Here is a 26,157-nt window from a genome sequence, read left to right as displayed (position 1 = left end):
ATCCAGACTGCAAGGCCATTCTTACAACTCCATGTGGCTCTCAAAGGTTTCATTTAAACAGCAGAGTATGGAACCTTCTGCCTCCACGTGTATTTTGTGTTTATTGTTCAATCACATCTAGACGCCCTTCCCACCACTGCTTGAGACCTGGGGAAATTTGATTTCACGTTTCTCCCACACCGCACCTTCTGTAGATGAAGCTGACAGGAGATGGGGCTGTTGTTCAATAAAGGGAGATTTGAGTCCAAAAGAGATTTGCTGACATTTTGCAAACTTCAATCCTGCTCAGCACAGCTATAGAAAAAACGGGAGTTAGAAGCAGATGACTCAAGGGTCAGGCATGAGAAAAGGAGCTTTAAACCTCTAGTTCATCAGACTGAAGCAGCAGACATTAGAAATCACTGCTACTATCCTATGGCCAGTCACTTTGAAAAATGGTGAAGACGCCTCAGTGCATTTCCTAGTAGAGTTGTCCACATAATTTTTTCTACATTGTTCTTTGCAGAGGTAGTCCTCCCCCAGCCTTCCCTTTTATGGGACTGTAAATTTAGACAGTGTCATTACAGACAATACAGTTTTAGGTGCATGGAACAGGTCTTGGTTTGTTTTGTAAAGCACCATGTACATTTAAACAATGAGGAGTCCGGTGGCACCTTAAAGACTAACAGATTTATTTGGGCATAAGCTTTTGATAAATCCATTAGTCTCTAAGGTGCCACCGGACTCCTCATTGTTTTTGTGGATACAGACTAACACGACTACACCTCTGATACCATGTACATTTACAGCACCTTAATTATTCATACTAAAGTCACAACTGGCCCCATTTTTGATAGTCTCAATGGGAATGGCCAAGGACTGAATGGGGCCAGAGACACCAAAGGCCTTTCCCCAGGAGTGGTCCTTTTAAGTTAAGTCTGAGGCACAGGGTTGGGATGGGGGTAGTAAAAAGCATGCACTACTACTATGTAGGATTTACCTGATTGGGGGAATAAGTAATCCAGCACTTTTCACCAGCACCATTTATTAGAAAGTTTGGTTGTGGTTTAAAATAGGCAAGGGGAGTGGGGAAGAGGGAGAAAATCATTTTCAACATATTTTCTCCCTGGAGTCCTAAATAAATTCTGCTTCGTCCACAAGATTGCCAACTAAATCCTAACTACCTCATTGTAGTGCTGAGGCAGAGAGAGCACAGATGATGTTTGTGGCATTGGCAGGTTTTCTTTGGACCTTGCAAAGTGGAAGTTTGATCTGGAAGTGATCAAGGGACATGAAGTATGAATGGTGACATTTGTGACATTTCCGAAGTCAGTTTATAATCACAATAAAGGAAACAGAAGATGAGAAACTGTGTTGCATGTACACCGTATACGCATACAAAGGGACCAGCAGGACCTAATTTTGGAAAATGAAGCACCTTCCAACAACAACTGAAGGATCAGCATCAGGCAGAATGCTGGCAGAGAGAGAGAGAGAAAAATACATGACTAGATTTTCCTGTAGTGGAATATACACTTTATTTTTTTAAAAAGGAAAAATACTAAACAATTTCATACAGTCAAAACTTTACATATTAAACAAAAAAGCATTAAAAAAAACCAGTCAAGAGCAGAAAGGATTTCAACTACAGTACCCACAAATTCCAAGCGATTTTTCAGTACTTGGAAACTTCAAATCCAGAGTTCGTTCATTAAAAAAAAAAAAAAAAAGTCAGAAATGGAAATATAGGAGGATACTGGGTGTACAGTGAAATGCCCCTTTCCTCATCAAACTGCAATTCAGGTACCTTTATTTTCTTTGATCAGCTGGCAAGAGTATGTGTACAAAATGAGCAGTTTTGGGTACATGATTAATAGCGAAGCTAGATTATTTATGGTAATAGACAACTTTACTCACCTGTTTCACAAACATGATAATATCTGGTAAATAGTAGCAATTTTACATTTCTATAGGGCCTTTCATTCAGAATGACCAAAAAGCATTTTACAGACTGACTTACAAAACTATATACAGGAATTACTCTGCCTTCCTCAAAAATGGAGACACCCAAGAGGTGAAACACAGCAATTGTTTAATGACACAAAGCAAAACTATATATTAAAATAATATTTTGCAGTTAATAAAATATTCCGCAGTCAAATTTTTCCTTTTGAATGAGTGGGATAGAGTGGTGTTATCTGTAGATCCAAATAAAGGACACTTCAAAATTCTCTTGCTTCTGGCATTAAAATGTAGTGTAAACCAAACACACCAAATGCGATTCTTCCAGAAACACTAATTAGATCAAAACGGACTCTCTCCTCTTCTCCAAAAAAGGTTGACAGGTGCAGAACTCCAGTGAATAATTTGCACATAACTTAGCTGCTTCACAGTTACTTAACAGCTTGGGAACATAATACAAAAATGTACCACCATTTCTGCCCACTATAAAAAAAATGTGTAATTTTCCATTGTTATTTCAATGGAATGCTGCAGCAGCAGATAATGGAGAGGAGGCCACTGCTGTACATCAGTTAAGGTCAGCGAGCTAAAGATATGTCAGCAGGAAGGTTTTATAACAGGGCTGTGGGCCCCAATGCTAGATAAAGTTTGAAGGACAAGGACAAGTTGCTTCCTAACACATTGACCATGATTCTCAACCATTAATTTTGTTTTCCTCTAGTCTAAAATTGACACAAAGAAGAATTTCACTGGCTGATGAAAGTTCCATCTGTGCAGTATCCAATGAAAATGCTGAAAACTCAAGTCTTTAGTCAATGTATCTCTCCATGCACCAACGGTGTGCGAGTAGGATAACCATATATTTGTGTGTACACACAACACGACTGATGAAGGTTTATTCTACTTATGTTATGGGTGAGTTGCAGTAACAGTCAATGACAGCGCAGTCTGGTTAGAGGGCTACGTTTAAGCCACAACCAAGCAATTTAAAAAACAAGTTACTGTTTTTTCTGGACTCGCACAGTGCTTTTTATGAAACTGACCAATCGGAGTGCTTTCTAACTGTTATTGGCCAACAGCAAAACGGAAAATCCAGAAAATGGGATTGTCTGAGAACAGTGATGAATGTCACCTCAGTGACTACTGTAAAAAAATAAAATGAAGTTTCTCTATTTGGGTGGTTTATTATTTTTAAATATTTTTGTGAACAGGAAGCATCACAATTAAATGAAAACTCCACAACATCAATCTCACTTTGATTTCTGCAGTTCTCTAGAAAAAAAAAACCCAAGTCATATGACATGAAGCACTTTTAACAATTTTCAGGTGTTACAACAGAAGCGTTATTTATTACTTTATAGGACAGATTAATTTTAAAAGTGTATTTACATATTCTAAATTATACAAAATATTCCAATAAATCACATCATCACATAAGAGTGTAGAAGATGAATCCTTCCATTACCCTGACCAGTAGCAAACAGACACCTCATCGCTTCTCTAAAAAGATAGATACCAGCTACCCGCTATTCCATTTAGGTAAGTGAACGAATCCTCACCTCATCCTCACATATGGATGCAGTGCTGTCAAGCAGTTCAGGTAACCACATGAGCAAAGTGCAGCATTACTGAGATCTGCACGTCAGAATCAAGTGCCTTAATTTAATGGACATACAGTGAGTAAATTAATATAACTACAGTAGTTAAAAATAATAGCAACTTCCCCCACTCTCCAAAGTTCTTTTCACCTTCACTCTCTATCGTGGCCCATAAGAAATATGAGCAAGAAAAGGAGGCACCCATCACTTTAAAAAGTGAACATCTTGGATATGAGCCCAAGCTGTGGGGATGAGATCTGGATCTGAACTGCCCCAAAGTTAGAAGCAGTTCGGCTTCAGTTTCAGCATTCTGGCTCAGGCTAATATTTTGCCTTAACCTTATCTTTTGGTTTTTCCTCTCTTCTTTATGCTCTGCTTACTTTTTTACTTCCCTCACAACTCTCCACTCTATTATGACTGCCTGAACTTTAAAAGTTTGTATTCCAAAAAAGCCACACAATAAAATATAATGAACCATCCGGCTAGAAATATTGACTTTGTCCCTTCCCCCAACCTGTAGTGGTGGTTTTGGTAGATGTACAACAGACAAATTACTGAAGACCAACAAATCTGGTGAAGATTTTGTATTTGTGTGAGGGGAAAAGCCCTTAAAAAAAAAAGGATACTAAAATAAACGTTCTTTCCTCAGTAAAGATTTAGATCTAGGTTACTGTACAATATGAAGTTAATGGGTCAGGTCACCTCTGCACCTCCCCTTTGTCCTGGGTTCACCCACTACAGCCAGGAGAAAACAATACCGGCACACCCTGATTTTACAAAGCTTTGAGATAACTAAACACTTTGTAAAATCAGGACTTTTGATAACCAGGAGCTTCAATCCTGTAAAGTTTAGGAGCTCTGTGGATCTGAAATTGCACAGCAGCACTGCTCTCCTGCTGACTACACAAAACATTTTTGTCACAACAATTGTACTTTTACAGTATTCCTAAACTCCGGCGCTGCTGGACTCCACTGCACCTGCTACCTCAAGATGTACCTGGTACAGTTAGTAGCAGCTCAGCAGATGATGCGGAAAATAGTATTTCCAGCTAGAACACAAGGGACTTCCAAATAGCACAGCAAAGAAATGAAATGGATAATTATCAGCAGTGAAGACCTTATTAAAAAAAAAAAGTAAAGAACTATATGACACCTGGAATTAACACATTTCTTCTCTCAGCATACACTGCATATTTCTTCTTTACCCAGACCAAACAGCAAATCAAAGATTAATTAAGCAGACTGTCTGAATAAAAAAAGTTTTCTAGTTTGTAAGATAAACAAAAGTGATGGGAAGATCAGTCCACCAATATTGCACCTGCAATCACAGAGGTCTCTTCTGGTCCCAACTCAGGGCTTGTCTACCCTACAGAGGCAGAAGCTGTGCTGCCATAGCACTATACACGCTTCCTACAGCAACGGAAGGGGTTTTTCCGTCAATGTCACTGATCCAACGCTCTGAGGGGGTTGTAGCTAAGCTGACAGAATTCTTCCGCATCTATATGGGAAGTTAGGTCAACCTCACTATGCTGCTCAGGAGCATACACTTTTCACAGCCCTGAGTGATGTAACTAGGTCACTCTAATTTTTAAGTGTAGACCAGGCTCAGTGTGCTCCAGAGGAAAGCAAAGTCATCCACCGCTCCAATGTTTGATGAAAACTCAAAATCACCAGAGCAGAGAATAAAGACCTTTGTCTATGGAAGTTCATGAGAGCTTTGCCAACAACTTCAATGGGAACAGGATTTGGCTGTAAGTAAAAAATGTACTTAAGGAGTATTTATTGCAGATGTGCACTGCTATTAGATATCTTACGCTGTTAGACCTATTGGGAGACTCTGTATGAAACGAATGCCCATTGAATTCTCTCTTGCATCATTTATTGAACTGTTTTTTCTGGTTATGTAATAGAATAGACATTTTTAAAGCAGACGTTCCCCACAGGTAACCCTATTAATAGCGGGGACATTTTGAAAGTTTGTAGTCTGATGGCTGTTCAGTGGAAGCTAGATTTAAACCACTAGTCATTTCACAGGGGCTACTGAACAGGCATCCCCATCAAACTGCTCCCTTCATGATAGTCTCTGTAGTAAGGCCAAAGATGCAATTTCCTTTTTTCCCTTTGAGATGGTCCCTATTAGTGAGGCATAGGACACGTTGCCATGAAGCAGTGTATGTGAGAACCTTGCTTAATTATTGCTCATGCTGAACTTGTGCTGTTAGAAAACTTCAGGCTCTTGGCCTGTCAATTCAACCCCTTTCAATACTAAATTTGTTTGAAACAATTTGTCAGTATTCCACTGCAGACACTACGGTACTGTTACCAAGGGGAAGAGGCTGCACAGGTAAGATGGCAATCCTAGTTATATTATCGTCTATCACAATCTCAGAGAGTTCATGGTAATTTACTCTAAAAGGAGTGGAAAGCTCTGAAGCAGCATGCCTAACCGCCAAGAGACTGTAAGAATTGGAAGAAGTCTGACATAATCTCGCAACAGAAAGCCAGAACAAGACAGAGAGAGGTGTTGGCCCCGCACAAAGGAGGTGGCTGGTAAGAGCTGTGTTCATATGGGAATAAGAGATCACCACCATTACCTCAGAGAACTTACTGGATGTCTCACAACGTGACGGTTCTCCAGCTATAAAAATCAATCCACACTTGAGAAAAAACTATGCTTGACTGACACAACCTTGTATCACCTAGGTACAGCAGCACACATGATGTGTAACTTTGTGCACTAATCTACACAGAAGGACCACGGGATGCAAGATGGATAGTCTTCTCTGAAAGACAAACCAAATGAATATTTCACTGGTTTATGTTATATTGCACAAATTAATCTGGAAACCAAATGGAACTATTCCCATTACTTGAATATTATGGTGATAATGTAGCATGATTATTACAAAAGATAATTCTCCATACATGCATTGTTCTAGACGATAGCATTAAAGGTTACCATAGTCCACTGTAGTTGCCTATTTAAATATCAACTAAGACTGTTGAAATAAGTGTATTAGGATTGTACCTAATGCAGAACGATGGCAGGATCCAAATGAATCATACTTGTAAATTTAGTCAGTTATTATTCAACTAAAAAAATCCACCTCACTTCAAATGGTAAACATGGCTGTGAAAAACAATAATTCAGAGCTAAGTAACTGGAAATAAATGCTAGAAGATCATATATTTACATGCATTCAGCATCTTTAAAATCAAGGCCCTTAAACTAAAAAAGTAACCCTCCAAAAAAAGGTTGTTCAAGGCTGTACTACAAGGTGTAAGCCTGCGGCACTTTCTACAGGTGGCACTATATTCCTGACATTTTAGGAATTTGATGCTGGAATAGTAACCCATTTGCAGATGTTTGGAAACTTTCATGTACTATCCTAGCGAATCTTAAGAGTTCCAACTTATACAAGTACTAGTTGTGTTGTTCCATGGATGTAATTTGTAAAGTCACATGTGCAAAAAAGCCAAAAATGGCTGCGAACTTATGACAGTAACAGATCACAGCGATGGCTGCACCTGCTGATATTCAGAACAAAAAGAGCTCTCAACCACCCGTGTAGCTGTTTTCCATCGCTTCACACTGACTCTGCAGCAAGTTAAAGAAGTATGGGCTGGATGAATGGACGATAAGGTGGATAGAAAGCTGGCTAGATTGTCGGGCTCAACGGGTAATGATCTCCATGTCTAGTTGGCAGCCGGTATCAAGTGGAGTGTCCCAAGGGTCGGTCCTGGGGCCGGTTTTGTTCAATATCTTCACAAATGATCTGGAGGATGGTGTGGATTGCACCCTCAGCAAGTTTGCAGATGACACTAAACTGGGAGGAGAGGTAGATATGCTGGAGGGTAGGGATAGGATACAGAGGGCCCTAGACAAATTAGAGGATTGGGCCAAAAGAAATCTGATGAGGTTCAACAAGGACAAGTGCAGAGTCCTGCACTTAGGACGGAAGAATCCCATGCACTGCTACAGACTAGGGACCGAATGGCTAGGCAGCAGTTCTGCAGAAAAGGACCTAGGGGTTACAGCAGACGAGAAGCTGGATATGAGTCAACAGTGTGCCGTTGTTGCCAAGAAGGCCAATGGCATTTTGGGATGTATAAGTAGGGGCATTGCCAGCAGATCGAGGGACGTGATCGTTCTCCTCTATTCGACATTGGTGAGGCCTCATCTGGAGTACTGTGTCCAGTTTTGGGCCCCACACTACAAGAAGGATGTGGAAAAATTAGAAAGCGTCCAGCGGAGGGCAACAAAAATGATTAGGGGACTGGAACACATGACTTATGAGGAGAGGCTGAGGGAACTGGAATTGCTTAGTCTGCAGAAGAGAAGAATGAGGGGGGATTTGATAGCTGCTTTCAACTACCTGAAAGGGGGTTCCAAAGAGGATGGCTCTAGACTGTTCTCAGTGGTAGCAGATGACAGAACGAGGAGTAATGGTCTCAAGTTGCAGTGGGGGAGGTTTAGGTTGGATATTAGGAAAAACGTTTTCACTAGGAGGGTGGTGAAACACTGGAATGTGTTACCTAGGGAGGTAGTGGAATCTCCTTCCTTAGAAGTTTTTAAGGTCAGGCTTCACAAAGCCCTGGCTGGGGTGATTTAGTTGGGGGATTGGTCCTGCTTTGAGCAGGGGGTTGGACTAGATGACCTCCTGAGGTCCCTTCCAACCCTGATATTCTATGATTCTATGAATAGGCTTCAGAGACAATCCTGGAATCTTATTACATACATATGACGCATTGATAACATTTCTTACTGGTTAGGAAAAAAGTTAAAGCGTGTTCTTTAACACTGAAAACATGGTCCACTTGCAAGACTAGATCAAGCAGTGCACTTGATGGATCAAGCCCATTCATCTTTTCCAGGTTCCACTGAAAAATTAATTGGTTACAACTTTGTTTAAAGAAAGTTTGCAACAGTCTGCTTCTCCCCATTGCTCCCTTTCCTCTTCACCTTCCTACTAAGAAGTTCTGGGGGCAGGAATCCCTCTGGGGAAGATGAAGACATGGTATTTGTACAGTATTAAACCATACGTCATAAGTTTCAGTTGTAATGGATCCTGAGCCTCCCATTTAGGCCCTTTTCATTTTGCTGGCTTTCAAAAGGTCTTTATCAGCCAGGTGTCTGCCATTAATCAGCCTCCTGGCAGAGAGTTTAGAGAGTTTTCTGTGTGTCATACAGACACATAGAAAACCTCCTCTCCATTTCTATGTTATTGACATAACCTTGGATACAAGTGCAGCCCTACAATATTTTACTGGAAATAAGCCATTCCATTTTCTCTTTCACCTATACATTTGGTTATGATGTCTGGTTAGGAGTCTTTTCCTGTACTGATGGCATCTTTCCTTCCATGGACATCCTCCCTTTTCTACACAGGGCCACCATCCCTGCAATGCTCTAAGTGCCTCATCTATCTCCATACACGCCCAGAGTCTGTTTTTAAAGCTGTTCCATTATGACACAATGGAATTGCTGGATATTTTGGGTCCATGAGACAGATGCACACCGTACTCTCTGAGGTGCTTGGGGAATTAGAGTGCAGTAGGAAAAAGAGAAGGATGCACAGCATAGTAGCTGCTAGCCACTGTTCCTCTGGGGCTTCAATACAGACTGACTGGTCTGGCCTGCAGCCAGATACACGGCTCAGCAGCTCAGAGAGGTATACACCTCTCCTCTATTTTGGTGCAGCAGCCAGGGAAATGGATATAATTTTATTGAGATACAAAAGTATCCCCTTAAAAGTAAAAGGGGAAGGAGCTGGGCTCCCCATAGTGTACATATCAGGAGAGGAAGTAGTTAAGGAGTTGTGTGTCATCTGGGCTATATAACAGGATTTATTTGTTACTCTTTGTACAGCACTCTATGGTGCTTTTTAGTTTACTTCAACAAATCTGTTGCATTTTCTTGCACTCCTAGACTATTTTCCATGGATGCCTCTGGTTCAGCACCCCCAGCAGTACCTCACAAGATGCTACGCTTGTCAAAACCCAGCTGCAGCAGTAGCTGAAACCTATTCTACTGCTCCCCCCAACCCCAAAAATCGGTGACAATATAGTTTAAGCCATTTTAAGTTAGAATCCCCCTTCCTCCCATTTCATTCAAGTATCAAAACAGAGTCACCATTCACACAAGTCATCAACAGATTGGACTGAAAGACATGAGCTGTGAGTGTCATTGACAAGTGTCAGTAAGTAACATTACTGTAGTTTGATTACAGAGAGAAGAAAAACATTAGTACAAAAAAAGAGAGATAAGAAAGCCATACACAGCATTGAGAAGACCTTGCACTTTTCATCATGTCAGCCCCCGTGCAGTTCAGATGGGATACTTGCAGGCAGTGTCCCCGTCAGTTGTTTTTGTTGGATACCTCTCACACATCTCACTGTTCACTCTGAAGACAGATGGTTTCATGTGTGCTTTTTAGTTTCTTTGTTTTTAGAAGTCTTTAAAGTTGCATCACTCGGAATCAGATAAGTCACTTTAAATAAAGCAAAGCAGTAAGTGTGACAATTTATTTACAGTATACTCCATCTATCACCACTACACACCACTCTGTGAAAGAAAAAACCCAGTGGTGTGGGATTCTATTTTCCTGCTGCAAAGTTATCTCCCTCCTTGATGCTCAGGAGGAATCAGACTGGCGCTCCACAAAAAAAACAAAAACAAAACAAAACAGCTCAGCCCAGACAAGCAGGTAATAATGCAGGGAGAAAACAGCTCCTGTATAGATTTACTTTAATCATGCTGGATTAGCTTCCTTCCCCACTCCATTGGGGAGTGAACATATGAATTTAGACAAGCTGTTTTATTCTCACACTGAGCTCACAAAGCTGACCTAGTCAAAATCTGTTACAGAAAAGAAACCCCATAACTTCTACACGCTCTTATAAGTTTCTAATTCCTTCACTCAAATCTATCCTAAAACCTTTTATCTCCCACACTCCTCTTGCTCCCAAATACAAACACCATCCCCAGACATCTAACCAACAGTTATAACATATTCACTGCCATAAGCCTGGGATAAAATACATATGACAGTGACAGTCTACTTTTGTACCAGGCATTTTACTAAAGCTCTCCATTCTTGCAGGTGGAAGCAGCCTCCAACATTCACAAGAATGCATTTTTCTTTAGCACCATTTACTGTACGAGCAGTACTCGGAAGTAATCCATTCTCAGCACCAAGAGGGCAAGTCATGTGCTTGAGAGAAAACCAGCTGGCATAGAGAGACTGCCACCCAAAGAGGTTGTGAGAGAAGTTCTTCATGTTTAGAGTGGGTGTGGCTTCTCCCTTGCTTGCTCAAAAGGCAAAGGACCAAGTATCACTTACAGAGGTGCAACTCTTGTACGACTGCGAAGATGCATTAGAGTGGTGGATTGGGTTTGTCCCCCCTTCCCCGCCCAAAACACAAAGTGCTGGTGATTCCCAAACCAGATGGACCTAAGATTTGATCTGATGAGGCCACAGGTAAATGACTCAAAGTTTGGTGGTGCCCTTCTCCTTCACTTCTGAATGAAGAGTCATGCGCTGCATAATTAGTAGTTCAAGAAAAGAAGTCCCCTAACTGTATTAGGGGAAAGGAAGAAAAGAGCGATGCACTCCCTAAAACCCATTGCTGTGAACTCAGAAAGCGCTACCTCACATTAGTAAAGGAGAAGTATGGGGCTCTTTGCCCTGCACCTCATCCTATGCTTCTGGGAGCTAACCAAAGAAAAATGTATAAGTATTGTTTAGAAACAATGTGTTCACTGCACTATGGTTTACACAAATGCATGTTCATCTGAACGTTACCTTCACCTCTGCAGAAGACAGACAGTTCCCAGGTCTAGGAGGTTTCCCTGTTCCTCCTGAACAGGAACACAGAGCCCTGCACAACAGGGGCCGCTCAGCTACGTTCCAGTGTCTAGGAACTGGGGAAGGAACTTTTTTATGATGCTGTCCAGCAGCACCCATTTGTATCCCAAATTATAAAACTAAGTTTTAAAAAGAAAGGGGGAGAGAGAGAACGAGAACGAACAGGAGACTTTTGCACTTCAGCCAGCTCTCTCTCCATTTAAAATGGAGATTAGAACAGAAAGCAAAAGCCTTGTCCAACAATCTAAACAGATTCACTTTTATTTCCCTGGATGGATGAATCCATTCTCTTGGATTAGCATCACCAACTGCTCTAGCAGTGTTAAAACAAAGCTGTAAAGACGGACACAACTTAGATTCTGGCACCACAAGGGTCAGGAAAGGACCTGACCAAGTTGTGCCATCAGAAGCGGATCTTTGCTATAGATGCACAATGACAAGGCCTCCACGCATGTTATTTCTGGGAGTCTCTACAGAAGGCAGAGAAGTCCAAGAACTAAACAAGGAGCCCTAGCAAGGAAAGAGGGTGTGCTTACAAGGGTCCGTATCTGGTCTCATATTTAGAGACAATGTTCTTGCATTTCCCCACTTCCTTGCGCAGCTCTGCCACCTCTGTCCTGAGGGCAGTGTTCTCCTTCTCCAAGAAGGCTGCTCGGATTGTGATCTGATTCTCTTTCAGTCGCCGAGCGTCACGGGAACGCTTCGCTGCCACGTTGTTCTTCTTTCGCCTTGTCCAATATTTTTCATCCTGTAGGAAAGGGGGGCGGGGGGGGGGGGGAGGGAGAAAAAAAGCCAATCTGACAGCTCAGTATTTCATATCCAGCGTCAAACAGCTACCTTCCTGCCCTACCACAAGAGTCATCCTACCCATAAAAGCCATCCTACTCGCTATCAGATTTCCTCCTGTAGCTCATGCAGGAAGTTGTTGGGTTGGCTAGGCTCAGATACAAACTGAAGTTTAGACAACATGGTACTGGAAGATTGTTTAATTTCACCTCAATTTTACTTCCCCACCCCACCCTGAACTATCCTAAATAGGCTTCTTGTGAGGAGACAAAGGGAACATTTCAGCTAGACATCAAGAACAATTTCTTAATAGCTAAGTCTATTAGCCTGTGGAATAATCTCCCAGTGAAAGTGATTAACGTTCCATTGTCTGGGGCACATAGAATTGGACTAGACAAAAGCATTGGCAAATGAGCACGACCATTTGTGGGGTGCAAATTTGCATTAGTGAGGAGAGCAAAGGAGGAATGAGCTGACAACTTAGTTTTTCCATCCTTTTCTGCGTCTACCACCACAAGTCACTCCTGCCCAACAATTCACTCACTGTTCCAAGTTAAAGCAGTAAGGGCCTTACAGCTGAATAGGAGTCAGTATTCCAACCCTCTTCTGAGCAACGTTCTCCACTCAACCCAGTAGGTATGGCCCACTGGCCTTGCCCCAAATGTATTTCAACATACAAAAAAAGACCCCCCCACACTCCGAGTAAAGCCTTATCAGTCTGATATAAGAAGTCTGTTACCTTTTGCTCATCTGGGACAAAAACCTTCTTGGCCTTTTTAATCATGGGCTGCGGTTTCAGGTCCTCTTCAGCAAACTTGTGCTTGCGAGGATTGAAGAGCTCACCACCGGGCACGCTGGAGAGCACTAAGTCAGCAGGGTCAGGATTAAAGTTCACATCAATCTCAATGCACTCTGGATCAACAGGGCTCGGAGTCTCTCTCTCACTCTCTGGGGAGGAGTCTAGTAAAAGGCAGTAAACATCACAATAGGAGATCAGCATGATGAAGAAAATAAATCCAGGTACCCATATATGGGCATCTCTGCTCACTGTCCTAGTGTATGCCACATTTATCACTTCTATTTAATAGTGAACTCAGTTCCATCCCCTGCAAGAGATAACATCTCAACCTTACACAGAAGTGTTGGATAACCTGCTTCACCATGGAAGAAATACAAGCCCTGGGCATGCATGCCCAGAATGAGATATACAAGAAGATAAACATGGCAGAAAGTTTCTCCCTTCAGCAAAAATCTTGCGACCTTGTGCACCTCGCTACATATAAGAAGTATTTGCTCCAACAGAGTGAAATCAGAAATTCAGAGTTCTAGCTCCCTGCCATTTATGGCTCAGAAATTCCCACAGAAGCATGAGCTGGCCTAGAGATTTCTCTCACTGAGCCCACGGAAGACCATAAAAATTTGATTTTCAGCATGAAAAATAGAGGTTTGATAAAAATCCACACATCATGTTCTTCCTTATTTCTTATATGTAAATGGAAGAGTAATAACAGAGGGCCTGGTGTGGAAGAGATGTGTACTGTGACAGAAACAGATTGGTAGCATGATCTTTAAAGACATGAGTTAAAAGTCACATTACAGTAACTTTATGTTTATATACATCTTTCACATTGATGAACTGCAAATTTTAGCACTAAGTGAAATATAGGTAGGGATAAATAAGTCTCTTCTTCCACCAGTGAAATGCAGCCACATATCTGGGCAGTAAAACATTAGCAACACTACACAAGAGTTTAGGAGAAGCAACAACAAAAACTATACCCAAAGGATAACATAAAACACATCATATATAAACATGGAGTCAATAAGTGAGCACTTGATGCATGGTTTCTTTCCTCTCTCCTGTTGAAAACCTTTGTACTCCATGTTGTGCATATGTCTACCAGGTTCGTGGAAAGGGGTTCAGGGTTCAGGCCCTTTCCATAAAGCCATCTCGCAGGTTCTTTTCCTCACAAAATAGCCATTAAGTCTGTGCAGTGTTATTGTGTGGAGTTCCCAAGTCCAGCACTAAACAGAAAAGTGAAGGTCCTCTCCAGATACGCACACTGCTATCTAGGATCAGGTCATTGGTAGCTAAGGTGGAGGCACCAGAAATGTGTTTTATTTCTTTGTCTCTCCTTTCTCACCTCAGGTACTCAAGAGACTTCCAAGCATTCCTTGGAGCTTCAAACTAAAGTATAAACAGCCTCTGTCCAAAAAACTTAGCTGTCACATTTCACAAGCCAAATGAAAGGCTTTATTATAACATTTCCATAAAGCACAGTTCATTGGATGTACACTAACTACTAATGGCTTACCTCAATGGACTGAACCACCAAGGTGTTCAAAAGCTTATCTGAACTTATCAAGACTGCAGATCTTATAGTAACAGATTCTTTCACAAGAATTCAAGGAATTCCAGACTCTTGCTAGGTTAGAAGTACCAATCAGAAAGTTGGTATTTCAGATTTGCCAGTTCCAACTAGAAACAAAACAGCACAGAAGCAATGTGTTTTTTGGTTTTTTTTTTTAAAGACAGATATTAAAACCTTTAAAAAAGTCCAGCTTCAGTTGTTGGGGAATGTTTGGGCTGGTTCTTATTTTATCCAGGCTCATTCACCCAGCTCTAGCATCAACAGCCACAAGATCTGCAATCAGATACACTGAATGTGAAGTGGCTAAGCAGCAGTGGCATTAAGGCCTTGTCTACACTAAAGGGAAAAGTCGATCTAAGCTACGCAATTTGAGTTACGTGAATAACGTAACTCAAATCAATGTAGCTTAGATCTACTTACCACAGGGACCATACTATGCGATGTCGAAGGGAGACGCTCTCCCGTTGACTCCCCTTACTCTTCTCGATCAGGTGGAGTACAGGAGTCAACAGGAGAATGATCGACTGCCGATGCATCAATCACCGCAGCGTGGATGTTCCGGTAAGTGTAGACAAGCCCTAAGTTATTTTGGGGGTGGGAAAGACCTCTTCATAAAGATTAGCAGGAACTTACAGATGAATGAGACTGTATAGGCTAAACACTGTTTATGCTGTTTAAGCTTCTGAAGCTAATCTCCTCAGGATGGTAGTGCTTCTCCCCAGGTTAAGGAGGCCTCTTTACATATCACAACAGCAGAAACCATTCACAAGGCTTCAAAGTATTTCACCTACCTGTGCCGGAGGCAGCTTCAGATGGTTGGAAAACTACAGTGGAAGATGATGAGGGAGGAGAGGCAGCAGATGCGCTGGTGGGCTCTTTTCCTTCCAGCTCAGCCACAGGCAGAAGCGGGTTCTGGTTCAAGCCGAGGTGAGCAGGGCTGGAAGGGATTCCATTCTCCAGGAGGAACTCATCCAGATCCATGTACTCCAGGTGGAAAGATTCCCCATCATAAGGGATGGTTTTGTCCCAGATGGGAGGCATGAGGGAGGCAGAGACTGCCATAGTGCTGGCAGCTGCAGCTTCATCCTCCTCAAGTTTTTCCTTCTTTTCTTTATCTAAAAGACAAAAACATAAAGGTCACAGTGTAAAATATGGGTTAGAAGATTAAAGACTAGATTTAAATAATGGTAAGAGTTCAATACAGACTCCATCAGAGCAAGGAAATTAACTCAACATGTTCTACACCAGTTTACTCAGACCAATCTCCATGTGTAACATTCGACGAAGTGGGTTTTAGCCCATGAAGGCTTATGCTCAAATAAATTTGTTAGTCTTTAAGGTGCCACAAGTACTCCTTGTTCTTTTTGCTGATACAGACTAACACGGCTACCACTCTGAAACTTAACAGTTTGTTGGTCTCCATCTAATAGGTAGGCCACAGAGATTTACAGCTACATTAAAGTCTTTGAGCTAAGAGAGCAGGGTCTTTTAGCATAGAGGTCCTCTGTACAATCCATGCTGCAAACAACCCACCCAGGGGTGGCATAATACACATAGTCCTAAGCACCATGATTCACCGCAGTTTAGATTTGATTATCTTTAGGATTTATGGCAGATATTTTGTTTCTCCCAGGCTTTTCCTGGAAGACAGGAAAAGTAGATGTGGAAGGGTCAGGTTACAATGGAAACTATTAAGAAGCCTTTGAGGTAACAAGAGTTTATCCTGAAGTTGGGAGAGAAGTGCAAAGAGGGAAAGATTAGATACAAGGGGGGGGGGGGGGATTTTCATATTTGATTTGGAAATAAGACAAAGTCCATCTATATTAAATGCTAACTGTAATGGTTCAGCTAAGCATTTATAAAAGCATTTGTTCCTGAAAAAATTCAGTGTCCCCACACAGTACTCCCTCCAACACTTAATTATAGGTCAAAGTACCTATCACACAGCTCCCCAAAAGGGGAGCTTGTAGGAGAACACCTTAGAATTTTCCCCAGAAACTGATGCAATTTTCTGTTTAAACTACACTATAGGGTATACCCAGAAGAAGCACAGTTGTCTTTATGCTAAGCAAAGCACATTTCTGACTGAATTCCTGGAAGCATGGTCAACTGGCTGCTGAAGGTCATAGATAAGCGGAGTAGAATCTCAGCAAAGAATGAGGCCCATAAGAATTAGAAGACAGCCTTAAATAATGGCACTACTTTGTTAATGAAACCCACACTCACTCATACTCACTCAAGGTGCCTATCTCTAGATCTTACTAGACTGAGTACCATTTTGGGGGCAGAAGCACATCCACAGACTGGTGAAAACATGATGGTGGAGACCTGGGATGAGGAGCAATGGCTGCAGAGCAATGAGATCTTTTCAATTTTTGTGAGGTGCTCACTCCCACACAAGAGTACCTGGATGAGAACTCCTCTCACTTTAGGCAATACAGTGAAGATTTCTCTCTGGAAGCCAGGAACCTCAGGTAATTACTGCTTGATGGGATGTTAATTTGGGGGTTGGAAGTCTACATACAGGCTATTGTGTGGGAAGTGTATACAGCGGTACAAATTCATGCAGCAGGTGTGATCAAAGTATAAATATATACTTGCAAGAATGCTCAGCAATTGTAAACTAAATTTCCTTATGCTGCAATATGGAAATAGACAGCACCCTCATTCGGATTCTGAATAAAACAACAGTGACCAGAATGACAAATTCCAGAGAGATGTAAATCCTGTCGCATCAGAGGTCAGCTCTTCAATGTTCACATAGGGTAGCCTGGCAAAGGGCACGATGCACAAACCTGAGAACACTGGGCTGTTCCAAAGCAGATGGAATAGATCAGTCAGTAGGGTCAACCACACACAGAGACAAGGATAGCCCTTTTTAGCCCTGCTGTGATTTTAGAAGATCCTGCCTACCAACCCTTAGAAAGCCCTACCCCGATTACTCTGGCAGACATTACTTCAAACTACTTCCTTAGCAGGAACAGAAGCAAGGTGGAATATGTCTTTTGAAGGCTCAAGGCAAGAATGAGGTTTCCGTTGAAAAGGACAGCACTGTGATAGAGTATCATTGTTACTTCAACCTGCTCTAGTTTGCACATTATGTTTAAAAGCACAGAAGAAAATGTACTTCAGAGCGAATGAACAAACCTGGATGAGAAAGTAATTGCTTCGCCAGCCAGAGGCTCAGGACTCCTCAACAGCTGGCAGGAACACACAGGCTGATATTAGATCATAGGCTCTTCACATAGAACTCTTTCCATGCATTTGTTCAGTACCTAGCATAATCGAGCCCATCCTGCCTGAGATGGCTGGGTACTAGCATAAGTATTAATCATAGAGTATCAGGGTTGGAAGGGACCTCAGGAAGTCACCTAGTCCAACCCCCTGCTCAAAGCAGGGCCAATCCCCAATTTTTGCCCCAATCCCTAAATGGCTCCCTCAAGGATTGAACTCGCAACCCTGGATGAAGAAGGCCAACGCTCAAACCACTGAGCTATCCCTCCCCCAAATGCACCAAACGACACTGACGACTTAGTTTTAAATCACGTTGATTCTGGTTGGCGTTGTAAGGCAACTGGACACTTGCACGCACCAGGTGGCCACGCCTGGAGCCGGGAGCAAAGCCCAGCCCTGGGGGACAGGCCGCGCTGCTGCGGGGGGAGGTTGGTTTTTGGTTTATGTTGCGGTACTTTGCATTGGCAAAGAGCCCCGAGGCTGCAGCCACACTCCGAGCAGGGCAGTCACCCAGGCCACAGGTCTCCTCAGGGCAGCCCTGGCCGCGTGGCTAAGGAAGGGGGGAAGACACTGGACAGGGCGGATCTCTCCAGCCCCCCGCATTGCTGCCGCCTGGGCACACCGGGAGGGCCCGGAGCTCCCCTGCCCGCAGCCACTCGAGCCTCGGGCTGGGCCCGGCCCTGCCATGCAGCCGGCGGGGCGGGCGAGCAGCACGCGCCACTCGCGGGCCCCGGCCCAGCCAGGGCGTCTCCCCGGCAACCAGGGAGATGGGTCTCGCCCCGCCCCCTCGACACGCGCGCGTCCCGCTGCTCGCGGGGTCGCGCCGTGCGTGCGCGCGCGCTCCCGCCCTCACCGAGGCGCGCGTGCCGCGGAGGATTCTCCATCAGCTTCTTCAGCACCAGCGGGAAGGTGCCCGCCAGGCTCCGCTCCTGCTGCGCGGAGGCGGCCGCCCCCGCGCTCCCCGCTGCTGCCTCCTGGCGCGCGGCGCGGCCGGGCATGCTCCCCGCTGCCCAGCGAGCGGTGCCAACCCCGAGGCCCCCGCAGCGGAAGGCTACGAATTAGGGCTGCGCCAGCAGCTCCCGGAAAGACACCGCCAAGGCGCACGCGCCAGCAGCTGACGCCGCGAGCCAGCCTCGCCTTACTTCTTTATTCATGAGCGCGAGCTTCCCTCACTTCCCGCCCACAAGCTAGGCCGCCTTCTGTGATTGGCTGCGCCGCTCCAGGGCAGCGCTCCCATTGGCCGGGGGGGGGGGCACGTTCGGCCGGCGCAGGCCAGGAAAGTGCAAGGAAGGCGTGTGACTCATTAGCATGTTAGTCCCGCCCACCCGGCGCCCCAAGCGTTCGCGTCTCCGCTGCCGCTGTTTCTTCCACAGACCGCGCGCGCACGAGTGCCGCGGCGACCGCAGGAGAGCGCGCGGCCGCAGCCACTGGGGCCGGGAGTCGCGAGCCCATTAGCTGCCGTGCCCCCTCGGGAGGGGGCGGGGCTGCGGGCGCGCGCAGCGGCTCCCCCCCTTTCCCTAATAATCCCTTCCCAGAGACGCGGCCCCGCTTCCCTGCAGCGGGCAGGGCCGCGGCTCCGCACCCAGCGGAGATGGGGGGCCGGATTTCGGAGCGATCCCAGCTCGGGCTGCAGCCAGCGCTCGGCCGCGCGGGGGATTATGCCCCACGTGTGTCCCCGCGTGACTCCCCCAGCGCGAGTGCCTCGTGTGTGCACAGGATAAGCTGCTCCAGGCTGCGACGTGCATCGCCCCAGCTTACTCTGGTTTCAGGCAAACAGCCTCTGTCTACACTAGGGGTCGCATTACTTCAGCTCCACTCCGGACTGGCCCCAGCTGGCTGTTCGCGAGTCACCTTTCCAGTGAGGACAAGGCTGATCACGTGACACGGGCTCCACTTGCGTGCAGCTGCTAAATGTCAGCAACACACACTAGAAATACGTTCGTTTCTTTAATATTCGTATCCTCTAGAGGCAATTATTGTCATGGCCGCAGCGGAGCTATGGACCCAGAAATATTTTAAAAAGGAGTTGTTTGTGCACAACCGGGGAGGGGAACATACTCTGAGATAAAGAACTCCAACTTCTTCTCTTTTCCTTTCCCACCCTCTGCTTCTCCCCAGCATTTGGTGCTTCTATTTTATCTTTATTATGTTAGTGATGAGAGGCCAACCAAGAATCCTTCCCTGTTGTTCCAGGCACTGTACAATCATAGAAGATGTCTGTCTGTTGCCAAAGAGATCATGTCATCACAGTGAAAAAAAATGTGAAATCAGACTCAGCCCCCTCCCTCCGGGGTCTGAAGCAGTGATGTGTATGATCATTCTCCTTGCACAAAAGTCATCATCTAACATTTGTGCCTGACCAGCACCTGCCTTACTTCTTGGAGTAGATTTTCAAAAGTACACAAGCAGGGGTAGAGTTTCAAGAGAGCTCAGTGAGCTAGGAGCTGAGCTCTTGACATCTGGCTGCCAGTACCACAATAGGACCTGCTGGATGCAGCATTCTTTTGAAAATCTTGCCCCAATAGTAGGCAACGAGCACTTGAAAGTCTGGCCTTGAGTTCCTTAGGAAATCTATTCCTTATTTTTCATCCAGGGAATATTGCTGAGTAAAGATGTGTTTAGAGCTTCCATCTCTTTAGCTTTTTTTGTTATTGGGGGAGAGCAGGGAAAATAAGTCACAGTCTAGTGATAATGATTTAGATTAATGGGAACCATAGCGTATTGACCGACATAAGGAAACTAGGTGAAAGGCAATGTAAAGAGGCAGAGCACTCTATGGTACTACCAGTCTGCTTAAATTCAAATGTCATGCAAATTTATTCTCCATGGCCAACATCGGGGGAGATCAAACCTAACGCAACCTCCAGATGGGATACTAGCATTACTGCCTGCATCAGGCAGCATAGCAATTAGGAGGATACATGAAGACCATAAGAACATTGAGGAATATAATTTGGATCCAGAGATCACCTATCCCCTGTGACATGGATATGATCTCCCCCTGTTCTGCATCATGACAATAGCTGCTATGTGTCCTATGTGATGTCAAACCCCTAGGAGAAGGAAGAAACTTTGAGGTTGTTTCCAGCCCTCAAACAAACAAGGAAAATGGTGCTGGATTTAGAGGTGCAGACCCAATATAACTATACTGGTGAAGTTGGTGAGAAACCACCCAGAGTTACAATCTGACATAGGCAGGCTTTGGATGGGGTGATCTACGAGTTCTTGTTTTTCTTTCTTGTCTTTAGTAATTTCCCACCTCTGTTCCTGCTGAATGTTTCCTGTATCACTCAAATACATATATGACACTTGCCACCTAAATGCATAAGTGGAGGGACTACATCCTGTAATCTTCCATTTCCAAACACACGGATCTCTACCCAGCCAGAAGTTAAAGGAGTACCTCCAGTAGCTCAGCTAGCAAAGCTAATAAGCTCATAGACAGTGATATACACTTCAAATGGGCAATTTTTTGAACCACAACACTGTCTTTTACTTGACTGTAAAAGTGCCACACACATCTACAGTGATGTATGAATAAATAATATATTCCAACCAGTGGAGGACAGTGTGACGTGCTCAAGACGGTCCACCCCATATCTAAAAGAGCCACTTCCATAATTCAGCCAGAAGGGAACTGCACTCCTCTGGCACAAGTGCCATTATCTACCACAAAGATGAAGCTCATTTATGCATTTTCATGGGTCAGACCATGACCATGGAACTCACTCCCCTAGAATCTAAGAACTACCTCAGATTTCATCACTTTCCGTCCCAGTTGCAAGGCAAACTTTCTTTGACCTGACCTTCACTAATACAAGCTCATAGTACATCAAAATCAATTTCCCACCCACGCTCCAGGGGGATAAATGGAGAAGAGATAGCACATGATAGTAATTAGTCATGTTGCTCAATGCATCACTGGAAGACATTGAGCATACCATGATGAGCAGCACAGTGAAAAAATCTAAGAAGAATAGAACTGATATATGCCCTCTACAGATTCGAAATAGTAGGCAATTAGTGCCCACATACGCACAGGCAATCTCCTCTAGCTCAGCCGGTAGAGGACAGAAATATACAGATAAGAAGATTTAATATATTTTATCCAGCAAGGGGCAAAGAAAGGCATGCACAAGACTACTCATAATAAATCCTCCATTTGCAGACCATGATACTCCATGTGGGGCAACTGGACTGTAAATGAAGTTTCCACCATGTGCTAACTTCCTCCAGCTAAGACGAGAACTCAGCCTGGGGAGACTTAAAAGGAGAAGGAATCTCCCAGGGGAAATGAGATTTCACAGAGGAGGTGTCACTGAGTGCTTGTCAGAGGGTTACAGTCCTCATATCTGCTTCCTACCATTTTGTTCAAGGCTGCAGTTTCCCTGGCAAGGCTGGTTTCCAGTGACCTACTGCACCCATCCACTTTATTCCATTGGTGACTAGACTCTGAGTATCTAATCCCAGGAAGAGTCCAAGGAAACGAAGATCTGTAAAGGAATCTAAACTACTGTACTTAGGCAGTGAATTAGCTCAACGGTGTCTTCCTCATCTCTCGGCCCCAAAAGTGGAAGACCGTCTGGTGGAGGTGCAGTGTTTGTGCCTAAGACTGACCTTGTTCCCTGACTTACTTCCAGATGAGTTCAGCAGATGCTGAACATTAGGATTAGCTTTGTACAGTCATAGGCATGTGCCTGTGCACAGGGAGTGTTTAATTTACGCAAAGATGATTTTTTGCATAGGCTTTAACAGGAGTTTCCAGGGAGCTTCTTGTGGGATCCTTCACAATGCACTCTGCATGGGTGTCAAGTGTCTGGCTCTTCTTCAGGCAGTGATGGGAGAGGCTGGTTTGAGAACGTTTCCTTGGACTCTTCCTGGGATTAGATACTCAGAGTCTAGTCACCAATGAAATAAAGTGGATGGGTGCAGTAGATCACTGGAAACTGCAACATCAGCTGCACCCTCCTGCTTTATTTAGATTTTGCAAATGTAACTGTCAGTTTCTCTTTAGCTGTGGTACTAAGAATTGGGGCATGCAAGATGGGAATCCTCAGTGGGCTTAGCTTTTACACTGCTTAGCTTGTGATGGGGAATTCAGCTCCAAAGGGGGTGACGAGAATCACAGCTCTGATGTGACGGGAGGATCTGTAATAAGGAGCCTACGGCCAGGTAGGGGGGTACGTGTGCAATCAACACCACTAGGAGGTCTGCTGCAGGATAGCAGAGTATGTAAAATGGAGGGGTGTGGGTGTGTGTGTGATGACAGACCTGGTCCCTGAAAAAGGGGGTTGGAAAGACTGGCTCTGGCAGGGAGGTGTACTAATAGGGAACTAAGAACTAAAGGAGACTAAGGGAACATGAGGGAGGTCCCCAGGCAAAGGGAGGGAGTTGTCATGGTACCATATCCCCATGCAGCCAAAGAAAGTCATATCCAATAATCAAAGAATTTCCTCTCTAGCCCCCTCAACAAATTCTTCCCAGCTCTCCTAGGTTGGATGGATTCCAACCAGTTGCCTCGCTCCGCTGAATCTAGATACCAAGGATCTAAGGAATTTACTTAATCCAGCCTTGGCCAGAGCAGCATCCAGGCACTTGCACTAGTGACACTGTTTTCCTAGCTCTGCCACAACTACACCCTCCTCTCTCGGTCAGCTTTTCACCAGGGCACAGGATAGCTGAGAAACACGTCCAGGACCAGCCATCCAGCTCCATATTATATAACAGTCTGGTTATTGTACAAGTCTCAGCAAGGGAGGGAGTGAATTTACAGGGAACAACAGACGGACTGTGCTACAGGGACTTGACAAAATGAATCCGTTCAGAGAGGTGGGGACCTACATTAATCCCTTCGTCATCACAGGTCTTCCTAATGCCACAGGTCCTTGTGTCTAATTATTCTGTGCCATAAGCCACTTACTACCAGCACTCCTGCCCCCATTTATATCCCATTAGCCGCTCTCCTTGGCTAAGAGATTCTTTCATTAATGCCTTTTCTGGTGCACCTCTCCTGTACCATGTTAGCCCCTTTTGCTGCCACAGAACCATATCTGTCCTGGCAGCAGTTTCCTGAGAACATTCAGTTCAGTGAACATCAGTCTGTGAGGTAAGGAGGCACATGTCCAAACATGACTGAGGTGTGCCATGGCATTTCCACGTGCACTCCCACCCAGAACGCTGCTCAGCCAGGAAAGAGTTAAAACAACCACAAAGCAGCCTGCAAGGGACATGTTTCAGAGTAACAGCCGTGTTAGTCTATATTCACAAAAAGAAAAGGAGGACTTGTGGCACCTTAGAGACTAACCAATTTATTTGAGCATAAGCTTTCGTGAGCTACAGAAGTGAGCTGTAGCTCACGAAAGCTTATGCTCAAATAAATTGGTTAATCTCTAAGGTGCCACAAGTACTCCTTTTCTTTTTGCAAGGGACATGTAACTATCTCATCTGAAAATGGAAAGGTCCCTGGGTGTAGCGATTCCACAGTCCTTAGAGGTTTCAGAGTAACAGCCGTGTTAATCTGTATTCGCAAAAAGAAAAGGAGTACTTGTGGCACCTTAGAGACTAACCAATTTATTTGAGCATAAGCTTTCGTGAGCTACAGCTCACTTCATGGGATGCATGCAGTGGAAAAGTTTCCACTGCATGCATCCCATGAAGTGAGCTGTAGCTCACGAAAGCTTATGCTCAAATAAATTGGTTAGTCTCTAAGGTGCCACAAGTCCTCCTTTTCTTTTTACAGTCCTTAGAGTGTATCAAGCAAGGGTGGCTTGATCTATCCTGCACTGCCCCGGAGAGGACAGGAGTTTGCACCGGGGGATCTCCTAGGTTTTTTACATCTGGTTTGTGCGGTGCAGTCCTAGGAACACAGCAAGAGGGAAAGTCCAGAAAGGAAGAGGCTTTAAGTGTACAGAAGGTGGGACATCGCTCTTGCTCCCTGCCCAGTTTTGCATTCGTAACCCCCCGCCGCAGCAGCAGACACAGAGTTTGCCCCACAAACACCCAACCCCCTGGGTGACTCGTTCCCACCGTGGGCCCCTGGGGGCGAGGGGCAGCAGCAACAGCCGGAGGCTCGGCCGTTCGTGTGAAACGGGCCAAACAGGGCAGAGGATCGGCCGCTGGCGAGGAGTTGCGCCTATTGCGGCGCAAAGCCCGCCGGGCTCGCTGGGAGCAGAGCCCCAAAGGCTCGGCAGCCGCGCCCCTTTCCCGGGGCTGGCGATCCGTCTTACCGGGACCCCCGCCTCGCCCTCTCCCGGGGGAGGGCAGCCGGGCAGCGGAGCGCGGGGCGGGGGGGCAAGGCAGGGATGGGGGCCCCCGCCTACCTGCGAGCGTGTCGGCCCAGGGTAAGGAGTACTCCAGCAGGGACTTCAGCACTTCGGGGAAGTCCATGGCAGGCGGGACGCCGAGGTTGTCGCAGCCGGACATGCCGTGTCCCGGAGAGGCCCGCTGGGTGCTGGGCGCAGATGGCGCTAATGGGAGTCACGAGAGAGGTTGAGGCCGTGCCCGGCGCGGGATTGGCGGAGCAGCGCTGGGCTGGGCAGATGAGAGCGAGCGAGAGCAGCAGCCTGTCCCAAGCCGACCCTGCCCTGCCCAGCCCGCCTCCGAGCCGCGTCCCCGCTCCGGGGCCCGCTGGTGGAAACGGCCTCCTGACTGGCTGGGCCGGGGCCGCCTGGCACGATTGGCTGATAGGGCCCGCCGCAGCCAAGCAGGCTGCAAAGAACTGGGCTTGTTACCTAACTTTGGGAAAGAAGTCACCGGCTGCTTGGAAAGATGTTCGGACAAGTAATGCACACACTGAGAGGCAGTCAGTCACACACACCGAGAGCAGACACATGCCCAGAGCAAACACAGGTCATCACAGGCGCTGAGAGCAAACACACAGTGGGAAAACATGCACTGAAACAACAGACCGAGAGAGAGAGAGACACACACACACACACAAAGCAAACGCAAACACACATTGAGAGACAGTGGAACACACACAGAGATACAGCGAGCAAACAAACACACATGCTGAGAGCACATACATTGACAGCAAATACACACTATGAGACACAGAGCACAGGGACAACGAACAGAGGCAGCAAATACACACAGTCACACATACGAGAGTATACATTACCCACTGACAGCAAATGCACAGAGACACAAACAGTAAATACACACACTGACATAATACATACAGACTGACAGCAAATACACACATAGATCCAAATACACATAGAGACCACAGATCCAGCAAAAATACACATTGAAACACTCACATTGAGAGGCACTCAAACACTGATAGCAGACACATGTACTAGTACCATACAAAACACAAATTGTGTATATCTCCATCTTTTAGTTTGTAGGCTCTTT

General features: G+C 45.2%; 1 protein-coding gene across 4 annotated transcripts; it reads right to left on the bottom strand.

Annotated features, from left to right (window-relative positions):
• Nucleotides 1-1,492: 1,492 nt before the first annotated feature.
• Nucleotides 1,493-25,581, bottom strand: TEF (TEF transcription factor, PAR bZIP family member). 4 transcript variants are annotated; one of them, XM_037882538.2, is made up of 5 exons: nt 25,119-25,581; nt 15,357-15,680; nt 12,933-13,153; nt 11,944-12,155; nt 1,493-10,030 (listed from the first exon to the last, which is right to left on the bottom strand). In XM_037882538.2, the coding sequence occupies exons 1-5, from the start codon at nt 25,219-25,221 to the stop codon at nt 10,009-10,011; spliced, it is 882 nt and encodes a 293-aa protein (XP_037738466.1). In that variant the 5' UTR covers nt 25,222-25,581; the 3' UTR covers nt 1,493-10,008. The 4 variants fall into 4 exon arrangements, with proteins under 4 accessions (XP_037738466.1, XP_037738453.1, XP_037738473.1 ...); XM_037882525.2 differs by lacking the exon at nt 25,119-25,581 and adding an exon at nt 18,653-18,942; XM_037882545.2 differs by having other exon boundaries at nt 1,493-12,155; nt 25,119-25,388.
• Between the last annotated feature and the right edge of the window lie 576 nt (nt 25,582-26,157).

This window comes from Chelonia mydas, chromosome 1, assembly GCF_015237465.2.
Source record: "Chelonia mydas isolate rCheMyd1 chromosome 1, rCheMyd1.pri.v2, whole genome shotgun sequence".
NCBI classification, from domain to species: domain Eukaryota; kingdom Metazoa; phylum Chordata; order Testudines; family Cheloniidae; genus Chelonia; species Chelonia mydas.
The sequence above is the reverse complement of the archived record's forward strand: the minus strand, read 5'-3'. Positions and strand labels throughout refer to the sequence as shown.

Coding starts and splice junctions, on each gene's coding strand:
- TEF (XM_037882525.2), bottom strand. CDS start 18,797: ATGCCCGGCCGCGCCGCGCGCCAGGAGGCAGCAGCGGGGAGCGCGGGG. Junction 15,681..18,652: donor TCCGCGGCACGCGCGCCTCG/GTGAGGGCGGGA, acceptor TTTGTCTTTTAG/ATAAAGAAAAGAAGGAAAAA. Junction 13,154..15,356: donor TGAAGCTGCCTCCGGCACAG/GTAGGTGAAATA, acceptor GCCTTTTACTAG/ACTCCTCCCCAGAGAGTGAG.